The sequence below is a fragment of the Pimephales promelas genome, chromosome 2 (genome assembly GCF_988280905.1).
Source record: "Pimephales promelas chromosome 2, fPimPro1.hap1.1, whole genome shotgun sequence".
Taxonomy (NCBI): Eukaryota; Metazoa; Chordata; class Actinopteri; order Cypriniformes; family Leuciscidae; genus Pimephales; species Pimephales promelas.
Window position 1 is genome coordinate 35,686,146 of NC_142770.1, and position 12,682 is coordinate 35,698,827.

At 36.5% G+C, this 12,682-nt stretch overlaps 1 protein-coding gene across 10 annotated transcripts in view; it reads left to right on the plus strand.

The window, feature by feature from the left end:
* The window catches only part of LOC148997267 (NACHT, LRR and PYD domains-containing protein 3-like), a 133,946-nt gene that overhangs the window by 90,083 nt on the left and 31,181 nt on the right, over positions 1–12,682 (plus strand). For 9 of the 10 annotated variants that reach the window (XM_089118817.1, XM_089118815.1, XM_089118824.1 and 6 more), the window contains 2 exons: positions 6,615–6,686; positions 8,779–8,952. In XM_089118817.1, the coding sequence (XP_088974943.1) occupies positions 6,615–6,686; positions 8,779–8,952 (246 nt within the window). The remainder of the gene's footprint in view (positions 1–6,614; positions 6,687–8,778; positions 8,953–12,682) is intronic. The other variant, XM_089118849.1, reaches the window with a different exon arrangement.

A 12,682-nucleotide genomic window follows, 5' to 3' on the forward strand; every position in this document is an offset into this window, starting at 1 on the left:
TTTAAATATCTATCTGAACATTGCTAAATGGGAAAAAATATGTTTAATTAATGTTTAATTATAATAATTTATTTTATTAATATTTGTTATAATGAATTGTTATTTAATAACTTTTTTTTGTAAAATAATGTATTATTTTAAACATTGTTTATTTGTTGTCAAATTTGCTTTTGTAATAGAGGTCGACCGATATTGGATTTTACCGATAATGATAGTTAGGTTGGGCTGTACTTGCCGATAACCGATTAATCAACCGATAGTTTTTAAAATTGATACTGGATAAAAACAAACATAACACTCCAACTAAAACAGTGCTGAACTTTATTATAAAAATACAAAAAACTGTATGAACCATGAAAACATGTCAATAAAAGGCATTCTTTCAAACAAACAAAAAATAATACTCTAAATAACAAATTAAACATTCCAAATGTAACTGTTTAACTGTTCTTTTTCAAGCCAACCTAATGAATAAAAAAGACGTTTCAAATAATAACAAAATTTGCCATCTGAAAATAATTTAAACTAGGGCTGCAACTAACGATTATTTTGATAATCGATTAATCGGACAATTATTTTTTCGATTAATCGATTAATCGGATAAAAAAAATATATTTCATTTTTGTTTATTATAACAAAATAAAACCCTAAAAACCACACTCTTTTGTGTGTTAAACAATCTACTTAATACAGACAACTTCATTATAAAGAAAAACAAACAAAAAAAAACATATATGACCATAACCTATGACAAAAATGCTATTGTAAACTAGATTAGTGGATAACTCAGCAAAACTTAGCCTAGAAATATCACAAGTGCACAATAATTTTATAAAATCTGAACATTTAGTGAAAAAAACATTCCTTAGTGGGGAACAAATAAGAGACAATAAGTGTAGCACTAACTCTGGTAAAATGTTACACATTGCTCTTTGTATTGTTGTTATACATTCATGATAAACATCGTAAAAATCAGATACACAACTGTTTTAAATGTAAAGCACAGCTGTTTAGTGAGGAAGCAAAATATAATAGATAGGACAGAACAAGAAAGGCTATCAATAAGCTTTCATTGCGCAAAAGTATTATGACATGATCATGAAAGAGCTGCACAAAGTGCTTATGTGCATCGTGAGCGCTGAATGATGCGCTTGAAGCAACACGGAGTCACAGGGCAGCGCGCAGCTCTTCAGTGTCCGCCGCATTAAAGTTAAAAGCACCAAGGAAAGAGAAAGACATATTGACTGTGTATTATACAGTATCTATGCAATAGTTTATTAAGCCTTTTCTTTTAACAGTTTTAAATTTCAGTTAGGCTACTGTGCACGTGAAGAACAATTATACTGCGCCGACTCTACTATAGTGTTGTGATCTAACAGACACTCAGTAGAAAGTGATTAAGTTACAGCAATAAAAGTCTAGCAAGATAGAAAAACCATCATAGACCTTTATCTACGGATCAATTATAACATTGAATCATCTTGGAAAGAGATCATCATGTTAACTGTTGCAACGCGACGCGCTGTTTGAACACCGAATAGAGAATGACTGACAGCCGCAGTGGAGGGAAAAGCTTAGGTTAACTTGAATTTAATGACCTAAATATACATTTCTATCTCACATTATACTATAGTATGGCTTCATAAAGTATACACGATTAACGTAGGTCACCTATTTTGGTTTCAAAACGGCGAATTTACCGAAAGGTGAATGATTTTCGTGTATGCTGCATATTGATAGCGGTTTCCTGATGCCCGCAAATTAGTTCAAACTCACGGAATCAAGAGCGCGCATGCGAGACAGAAGATAATGTGCTCCAAAACGTCCGTGTTGCGCGCGCGAGACAGGGTAGAGCGGCGAGGCAGAGAGACTGCATGTGCGCCTCATGAAGCGCATGTAAGAAGCCCATGTTCCATGTAAACAATCCCCGTGACGTAATCAGACCAACTAATCGATAATGACATTCGTTGACAACGATTTTCATAATCGATTATAATCGATTTTATCGATTAGTTGTTGCAGCCCTAATTCAAACATTAAAATATGTCAAATGTGTGTTTCTTTAGCTATAACATGTTGCATGTCCAATTTGTTAACAATGATTTATTAGCTAGTTTACATGAACTATGTGCATTATGCAATATAAATGTTTACAGCATTAATATTTGAGCAATACAATTTCACCTTGATCATTCATGTTAGTTCATAGAGCTTTAACTATGGTTAACAAATAAAAACCTTAATTTAAAAATGTAGTATGTTAATTAACAAACATGAACAGCAGTTAATTAACCTTAGTTAATGTTAATTAATATGTTATCCACCAACTGGCAAGTTCGGGGCTTTATTACTGTCGGTGGTTCAGGGGGCTCCACTATGCGCTGCTCTGTCTATTATTGGTCCCATCTAATAAAAACGCCAACGGTCCGTGAAGCATAGCCTATATGAGTTGCGTATTTTAGTTCCACTTTCATTTTGTTTGTATTCGCTGCTAGGTAACGTGTCAATAGATCGCTCAGACGCACATCAGGTTGTGATATTTGTCTCCGTCTCACATCGTCTCTCATGTTCCCACAGACGTTTAATCGCGCTACTCTTGTCACGGATTCATTGACGTGTCCCTTCCACGCTTACCATGCGTTTAACGTGTGGCAAATTTACCGGTCGCACATGTGCGACTGGATGTAAAATTCAGTCGCACACTCTCAAATTTTGGTCGCAAAATGCGACTATTTGGTCGCAGTCTGGAGCCTTGTATTTTACAGAACTTAATGAATATATAATAAAAATAAATATGTATTAAAGTGATGGTGAAAAAAGAACCGAAATCGAATGCTTCTCTGATTCGTTTGTTTTTGTCGGCTGTATGAACATATCAGTTTGCTATCATACGTCTCTAGCTTATATGCAACGTCGCTGCATAATGAATGCATCAAAGTGACCAGCTGGATATAAACTAATGCAAATAGATGCACAGCAAAATCCCCAGTGTTAAATTAACACTGAGAGTGTGGATTATATAAACTCTGAGCAGAGTGTTAAATGAACACTGAAGCAGTGTTAAAGTTAATGAAATAATTAAGTGAATAATTGAGTGATGATTGAGCATTATTGAAGACACCTGATGTTAACAAGCAGAATCACTGAATGAGAAAAACTGAATTTTAAGTCACCATTATGGAGTTTAGTGTTTGCTTTAGTTGGGCTCTTGACCCTTATTTCTTTAACTGTAGATTTTGTTTGGCTGCTGTACATGAGTTATAACAGCCAGATGAACAAATAGAAAAGGTGATCTGATGGTGATGTGTTTTAACACAATCATTTAACCCGAATCACTGAATTCATATAGAATCTAATTTCTGAGTGAGGTTTACTTTATTAATTGTAGCAGCAGTGACCTTGTGCAGCATAATATTCTCAATATCTACAGAATATTCAAAATAATTTCTTAAAAGCTTTTCTTATATATTTTTTTACTTCTTTACAATGTTATGACACACCGACATCAATAATTAGCCTGTGAATCTCAACAATGGTAACAGTTATAAAGCATGTTGCATTCTTGGTGCCACCAATCAAAACTCATTCATGGCTCCCATCGTGCATTGCTGCATGAATAAATAATGAGCTTATGTTCAGAGGTGATCTGTTTGCCACCATTGCTGAGATTAGTGTGTTAATTCTTGATGTCTGTGTATGCCTTTATAAAATATTTTTGGCATTTTTTTTTTTTTTAATCATTTTTCATTGAAAAGGTTAAAAATGTTATGTCCTAAAATGACCATGCTGCTAAAATCCTTACGGTAATTTTAACTTAAAATTGATGCTCTTGACAAGTTCAGCAATTCAGGTCAATTGATGATTGTGTTGAAACACAACCAACACCATCAGATCACCTTTTTTTCATCTGGCTGTTATAAGTCACAGACAACAGCCAGACAAAATCTAAAGTTAAATAATTAAGGGTCAAGAGCCCAACTAAAGCAAACACTAATCTCCATAATGGTGACTTAAAATTTCTGTTTTTCTCCTTCAGTGATTCTGCTTGTTAACATCAGGTGTCTTCAATGATGCTCAATCATCATTCAATTATTCACTTAATTATCTCATTAACTTTAACACTGCTTCAGTGTTCATTTAACACTCTGCTCAGAGTTTATATAATTCTCACTTCTCGGTGTTAATTTAACACTCTCAGTGTTAATTTAACACTGGGGATTTTGCTGTGTGGGAACAATTTGTGACATTAAACATTCGGGTCGGATTTAGGTGTATTTTTGTGTCAGTGTTTTAACCGCTTGAGGTACTACTAATGTGCGTCCTCTCAGCCACTCTCGAAGACATACTGTTGTGCGGTTCATTCTCTACTAATGCAGCATTTAGTCAACAAATTCATCAGTTTATAATGATATGACAAAATTTCCTGTGTAAATACCTTTTCGCTGTCCGTGCTTTAGCACGCGCATCAGATGTCAGCGATCTCCGCTCTCCACACAACGCGCGCTGTTATTGTCACTTATTGTCACGTGTCGAAAATAAACAACACGAGGCATCAGTTGATAGTTTTTATGACACCTCTAGAGGCCGCTCTTGTACTGCATGATGCCAGCAGACCCTTCTCAGCTCTCCCATACTGTGTAATGAATGACAGTGCGCACTTCTCAGCCGCCCCAGCAACGGACGAAACCAGGAAATAACTATCGGTGCGGATTTTTGCCGATAACGATAGTTCCACCAATCAACTATCGGTGCCGATTAATCGGCAAATCCGATGAATCGGTCGACCTCTATTTTGTAATAAATGTATTAATGGCCAGTGTTTATGTGGATGTAATTTGCATGTAAGTGTAATAATCAAATTTTACAAACAATTAACAATTAACAATTATCGATATCAGTATTGTTAAAATTAAACCAAAAAATATTGGTATCGAATTAAAAAAAAGTCTGGTATCGCCCATCCCTAATTCAAATACACACAACATTCACAGTGTTTTCCAGTAGCACCTCAATGCAGAACATGAGATCCACGGGGAGGAGTTGGATCACGATCCAAGGGGTGGAGATGGGTAGGATTAGGGTTGGGTTTAGGGATTAGGGGTGGGTTTAGGGATCAGGGGGTGGAGTTGGTTAGGCTTAGGTTTATGTAAGGTGGGAGGAGTTGGATTTGGATCAGACTCCTCCCCATGGATTTCATGTTCCGCAGTGAGGACCATCTCGTGTTTTCCCCCACGCCGACCACGCCCCCCAACTATTACTAGTTGCCGACTGCATAGAGTGCCGAAGTGATGACGTCACTTTGTAGGACAACTGGGAAGTTAGCGGCGCATGGGTTCCCTCGATCGAAAAGATATGCATTTTCCCCATAGACTTTTGGAAAATTGCAAAAAATAAGATCTGTGTTCAACAAAGAGTTTTTATACATTACAAAATTACATATACAAAATGTATACATTTTGAAGCCTAAATAGAGCCGTCAGATATTTTTAAGACAAAAAAACGCAAGCAGGTTATAACTGTGTGTTTTATGTCATAGATCAAAACGTGAAGATAAAAAAAAAAGTTCACCACAGAACTTATTTCAGGCGATTTAGCAAAAATCCATTAAAAATCCCATAGGCTTTAGTGCGAGGGAACCGGGAGTGCTAACATGCTAACTCATTTCCGTGTTTTGGCCTACACAGTGACGTCGTAACTTCGGCACTCTATTGTATACCAAGTTTGGCCTTGGTTTCTGTAGGCCAAACCCCGCCCCTTTTAGGATCACTCCATTTTCAGGTCCATATAACATTGAATACATATACAATACTTAATCTATTTGATAATCAATTATAAACACATAATTAATTCACACATACAACACAACACATAATGGTTGCATTTAAATACACACGAGAAACCTATTCACATTAGACAATTGTTTCGTCAGTTTCTGGTTGCGATTCGCCGGCACGACTCGGCCGTGACGTCATCAGATGCTGCCGCTCGATTGTTCGTTTTGGCAACTTTCCGCTGGATGACTGACTACACACACACACACACACACACACACACAGAGGAAACGACGAGACAGTGCAGTGCAAGTGTATGAAGTGACCAGGAAAAGGATCTGGAAGGGAGAGTGGAGTGTCAGCATCTCGTGTGCACGCTCCTGTGTGATAGTGGCGATGTGATGGAGGAATGAGACGAGTGTATGTGTGTGTGTGTGTGTGCGCACCAGTGCTGCTTCCCCATGTGACTTTATCACTATTAGCTTACTTTTCACTTCAAAAACAACTTGTTTAACACAAAATACTTCTTGATTCATGAAAATATACGCATTTGACTCAACAAAATCTGATATGTGAGAATAGTGTTGGAGTGTAAACGTAGACTAATAGACCTTGACAAACGACATTGACAAGAAAAAGAGAAAACAAATCTGTGTTGCTGAATACGAGACTTCTACAGTTATAGACACTAAACAACTTTAACACACATCCTTTATAAAGCTGTGTTTCATTAAAAAATATATTTGTGAGTATTTAGGAAGGTATAATGTATTATTTGCTGATGTTATGTATTATTATTGTTAGCATTATTAATTAACTTGTTTATTTTTTATTTTCTATTAGTGTCCCACAAAACACAGGAGATGAAGTTCTTCAGAAGCTGATGCCTGTGGTCACAGCAACTAGATCAGCTCTGTAAGTAACACTGAGAACAAGCATCACTGCTAAAACATTATAACAGTTCTTACTTAAACATTATAAATTAATGGATTAACTAATTATATGAGTGACACACTTCCGCTTTTAAATCAAATGGATAAAATTCAGGGAAATAACTATTATTACATTAATTACAAGCAAAGCTATTGAAACAACCTTATTAAATTCATCAAATAATTTAATGTCTGTTCATATGATGTAAGGCAAGGCAAGGCAAGTTTTTTTATATAGCACATTTCATACACAATGGCAATTCAAAGTGCTTTACATAGAAGAAATTAAAATAATCAAAAGAAATCAGAATAATTAAAACAGTTTAGAATAAAAAATAAGAAATAATGAAAATAAAAATAAAAACAGTAAATTTAAACCAGAATAAGAGGATTAATATGTATAAAGCGTTTGCTGTGTTTCTCCTGCACTGTGAGTTCATGTGTTTGATCTGTAAATGCTTGAACACATGAGCTGCTCCTCATTAAGCTGAAACTGCAGGACTGATAGTCACACTGAAAAACACACTCTGACATCATGACATACATTTAACACCCTTTACTTTAAACACACTCAATCTCAGCACAGGCAGGATATTTAATATTTATATTTAAACAATATGAATGTAAGCCAGAGGAGAACTGGCCCCCGACTAAGCCTGGGTTCTCCCAAGGTTTTTTCTCCATCCAATCTGATGGAGTTTGGTTCCTTGCCACTGTCGCCTTGCTTTTGGCTTGCTTTGAGCTTGCTCAGTTGGGATTATTTAGTGTTTAGCAATGTTGTTGATCTGTGTTGTGCTACTTTCATGTTATCAGTGTGAAGCTGCTTTGATACAATCTGTATTGTGAAAAGCGCTATATAAATAAATGTGACTTGACTTGACTTGATTAACAGTAGAGGTCGACCGATATTGGATTTTACCGATAACGATAGCTAGGTTGGGCTGTACTTGCCGATAACCGATTAATCAACCGACAGTTTTTAAAATTGATACTGGATAAAAACAAACATAACACTCCAAGTAAAACAGTGCTGAACTTTATTATAAAAATACAAAAAACTGTATGAACCATGAAAACATGTCAATAAAAGGCATTCTTTCAAACAAACAAAAAATAATACTCTAAATAACAAATTAAACATTCCAAATGTAACTGTTTAACTGTTCTTTTTCAAGCCAACCTAATGAATAAAAAAGACGTTTCAAATAATAACAAAATTTGCCATCTGAAAATAATTTAAACATTAAAAAATGTCAAATGTGTGTTTCTTTAGCTATAACATGTTGCAAGTCCAATTTGTTAACAATGATTTATTAGCTAGTTTACATGAACTATGTGCATTATGCAATATAAATGTTTACAGCATTAATATTTGAGCAATACAATTTCACCTTGATCATTCATGTTAGTTCATAGAGTTTTGCCTATGGTTAACAAATAAAAACCTTAATTTAAAAATGTAGTATGTTAATTAACAAACAATGAACAGCAGTTAACCTTAGTTAATGTTAATTAAAGGAGAACTCCGGCGAACAATGAACCTTTGGTCTAATAAAACATCGGTACCTAGTCAATCGTTCTCTGAGATTTGTTTTCATGATAATCGAATGTAAAGATTTTTATCTCTAAAAACTGTTTAGCGTATATGCTAGTAATGGGGGCATTGACTAAGTAAAAAGAAATCGCTAGTTTATACCACTAACAAGGCTCAAAATAGCCCCACACTAACGCAGTAACATAATAAGGCTCCATACATACAAAACGAAGCGTTGAGAACTTTGTAAGTGTACAGACCGTTTAATAAGAAGATACTTTATGAAGACAGTCCTAACACACACACACACGTTCTTTAAAATGTTTACAAATGCACTAAGCACACACACACCGTTGGGTTTCCATGATTTATGGAGATTTTCCATAGAAATAATGATTTTATACTGTACAAACTGTACATTCAATCCCCTAATCCTAATTGATGTAATTTAACAACTTGAACCAATGAGTATGTTATTTATAGTTTAAGTGTTGTGTTTATCTCTGGATATAGGCTTAATGTGTGTCATTGTTCTCTACAGGTTGTGGGAGTGTGGAGTCACAGATGAAGGTTGTGTTGCTCTGGCTTCAGCTCTGAGATCAAACCCCTCACACCTGAGAGAACTGAATCTGTCTGATAATAAACTAGGAGACTCAGGAGTGAAGCAGCTTTCTGATCTACTGGCGAATCCTCACTGTAAACTGGAGTCACTGGGGTAAGATCATCTCTACCATAAAGACTCTGAGTGAATAAGGATTAATATGTAGATAGTGTATAGAATATATGTTTGGCGTAAGCCCCATCCGGTGGTTCAGCGACAGATTCCTGCTTGAACCGTCAGATCCTGCCGGCGGTAGAAGACAGCGGTGAAGAGTCTCCCTGAAAAGGAACATTTACATCTCACTATATTATTATCCCACAAAACACAGTAAAACCAACAGTTAAATAAACCGGACGAACTACAAACCAGACAACAGATGCAGGATACAGTGAAGAGGGTTTTTAAAGCACAAATGTTTGGTGTAAATCAACTTGCCTTGTAATGCTTGAGCAAACAGACCCTTGCAAAAGCGTGAGCATGTCCTCAAAATGTGTGTGCAGCTGAAAAGAGGGAAGTGGTGTGTGTTTCACCTGAACCAGGACTGACACCAGATCAGATTTATCACTACATGATTATCATGGCCAAAATAACACACAATATCAATATTTCACCATAACTATAGAAATCTTAAATAATAATAATAATGCTATCAGTCAAATTCATCTTTACTTTGTTTATTTTGTGTTATTTTGAGAAAGAAGAATCACTCTGTAAGGCCTACAAAATTGATCCAAAGACGGCGTTCGACTGGAGGCGAAGGTTTCACGCGTGTTCCGTCTTTCCCATGGCAAAGTGATTTTTAATTAAATGAATAACATTAATCTTATTCTTATGTATTAACTCGTTTTCATCTGACTCCATAAAATGAAAAAGGTTTAATAATGATATCTGTACATCATTAAATGTACATTAATGTTTGACTATTCCTTATAACGTTAATGAAAATAAAGCCAAAGTCTGTTAGAATAATCAAATATAACAATTTATTATGTCAGGTAAATGAATCATTATGTAGCACACGTGTCAAATAATTGCACTTATTACTAGTATTAACTATAGGCCAGTAGGTTCGACTACGGAGGTGTAATAAAGACAACACTGTTTAACTAATAAAGTAAATCTTTATATTTAAATAAATGATTGGGGTTATTGTTGATATTCAAAAGAAAGAAAAATCAAATTGTTAAATTATTGTCTTGGTTCAATGTAAACCCAGTTATAAGGATTCACTTCAATTCACAATAAGTGAACACTTGCAGTTGACCCTTTTGTTCTTTCACTCAGTTGAATACTACATAAAATTCAACCCCATAAACCAGGGCTGTAGTACTCGAGTCCGGTCTTGGACTCAAGTCCGGACTCGAGACCATTTTTCTATTGTCTCGGACTTATCTCGGACTCGCTGGTATTCGGACTCTGGTCTTGCCAAATATGGCTTTTGGTCTCGACCGAGTCCAACATTTTTGTATGTGTTAATTTATAGACCCCTTCACGGTTGACGTCACAGAAAAAAATGCGGTGCGCAGTGCGCATGTCGGGGTCAGAAAAGTTAATTCCATCGTGGTGTAACCATAGTTTAAACCAGCTACCGGAGAATTTCTCGTCAACATGCCTACTTGTTGCGTCGATAAATACTAACTTGTGATAAATACTAACGATAAATACTAATATGCCTACTATGATTTTTGTTTTATGTCTTTTTACATCGGCTATGTACACTGTGCATGCTTTTTCTAACCGTGTGTTGTGTCTTAATGAGTTTTTTTATTTTTTATTTTTTTAATTTTTTTTACATCACGCACTGACACGATTTCCACACATCTCAGCGATAATTGGTGAAATGACAGACAGTTTAGTTTAGCAATAATGACCCTGGAGGAAAGGTGACGGATGCTGGGTAAGTGATTAGTAGCCTAGTCGTGACAGTTTTCTAGGGAAATATAACCATCAAGTCAATCAGTCTACAGTGCATCCGTCTCCAATATGATAAATAATTAACGTTACCCTGCAATTTGCAGTATGGATAGCCTTGCTTCCCGCTTGTTGATCACGACCCAGGCTTTGTATAGAGGTCTTTTTCCCCTGGCGCTGGCTCGGTAAAACCTCCGCTTTTAACACACAAAAGTCATCGCTTATATCGCTATATAAAACCGTCTGAACATGCCCACAAACTACGTAATTATACGCGTCGATCGGAGTGCAATCTCAAGCGCGTGTCATGTTTCTATGGCAACCAAAGCAGAGCTTCCGCCAAACCGCGCTTTACATTTTCTCCAATGTTTATAATAATATAAATGAACCGTCTTGTCTAATCTTAAAGTTTTGGTGGTCAGATTCAGACTCAATGAAGAGCAGAGAGCACAGATATGATCAAGCTGAACAAGCAACAAACGTTATTCAAAAGGGCAAACAGTTAAAGGTATTATGAGTTAACTCGAGTCAGAATGTACATGTGCAAGGTTGCATTTGTCATCCATCACTGTGACATCAAGTGGACTTTTAAAGCTGAAATAATGAGTGGATTAAGCTTGGAATAACGAGAGAAATAACGGATAGAACTTTCTTGTCGGTGGATTAATGCATCAGTCAGCCAGTAACGAGACGACGGCTACTAAAATTAGGTAAGACAAAAAGTTTTATTTTTCGCAACTCTTGTGAAATAATATGTGACAATCGGGTCCAGTCGGGTTTGTGTCTTCCTGCCGGGTTCGGGTCCAGTTTTCAAATAATAGACGGGTCCAGGTCGGGTCCGGGCAGTACGTTTATGTCATTTCTCGGGTCTGCACGGGTCCGGGTCCAACTTTTGAAATGAACGACGGGTCCGGGTCGGTTCGGTGTAGCACATTACGGGTCTCTTTCGGGTCGGGCATGAGTTTTTGGACCCGTGAAGACCTCAAAGACACAATATCATGCTGGTCTATTAGCCGCGCCATTTTTCTGACCCCATGCTGCGCGCGCACCCAACAGAGGATTCCAATGTGTACAAACATTGAAGGGGTCTATTACTAGCCTATCTGGGTAACGTTAACGTAGAAAATGAAATTAACCGACCAAGTGCTCACTACAACGGAGCGCTTCTCATGCTGTTACTATAGTTACTGGGTGTTGCGCACAATTCTAATGATTCCTGCAGGTCTCACCGTCTCCCATTTATAATGTGGAATAGTCCCACAATCGTAATCCGAACATATTATAAAATCAAATCATTCTTTTAATAACTATCTGCCAGACGCAATTTCACAAACAGCGCGAGCGTTCAACGGTGCCGCGTCTTCTCTTCTCTCGTGTTGTGGAAGCCGCATCAAGCGCTGCTGCAATACTACACACTCACGTTCAGGAGTCGGGACATGACGGAATATTCACTTGCATTTGGGCCAGTAGTGCATCGTGAATATAGCTTACCATTTGCACGTCTTTTTAAGTCTTAGTGCTACCTGTTTAACATTCAAGCAATTTTATCAGTTCTCATGCGCTCCCTGGGATAACAATGAAGAACAGCTGGCCAGTAACAAACGTTATTTTTCACGGATTAGCTATATTGCTTTAACACTCAAAACTGAGTCAATTTCGGTCTTCGTGTGTATAATGGTCTAAACAGTCGGTTTTGTCTTTAATAAGCAGAAGAGAGAATCCATGCACTAGCTCTTAAAGTGACAGTAATCATATGTGTCGGTCATTAATTTTGTCGTCAAAACAACAAAAGAGAGGTTTTAGTTAAAGGAATCAGGATTAATAGCCTATGTATTTAATTTATTCAGGACTAAAATACTATCTAGTGTTATTTTCCATTTGATTACTTTATTCAGTTTCTGTCTATGAATACTATTAGAACTATTCAAAAACG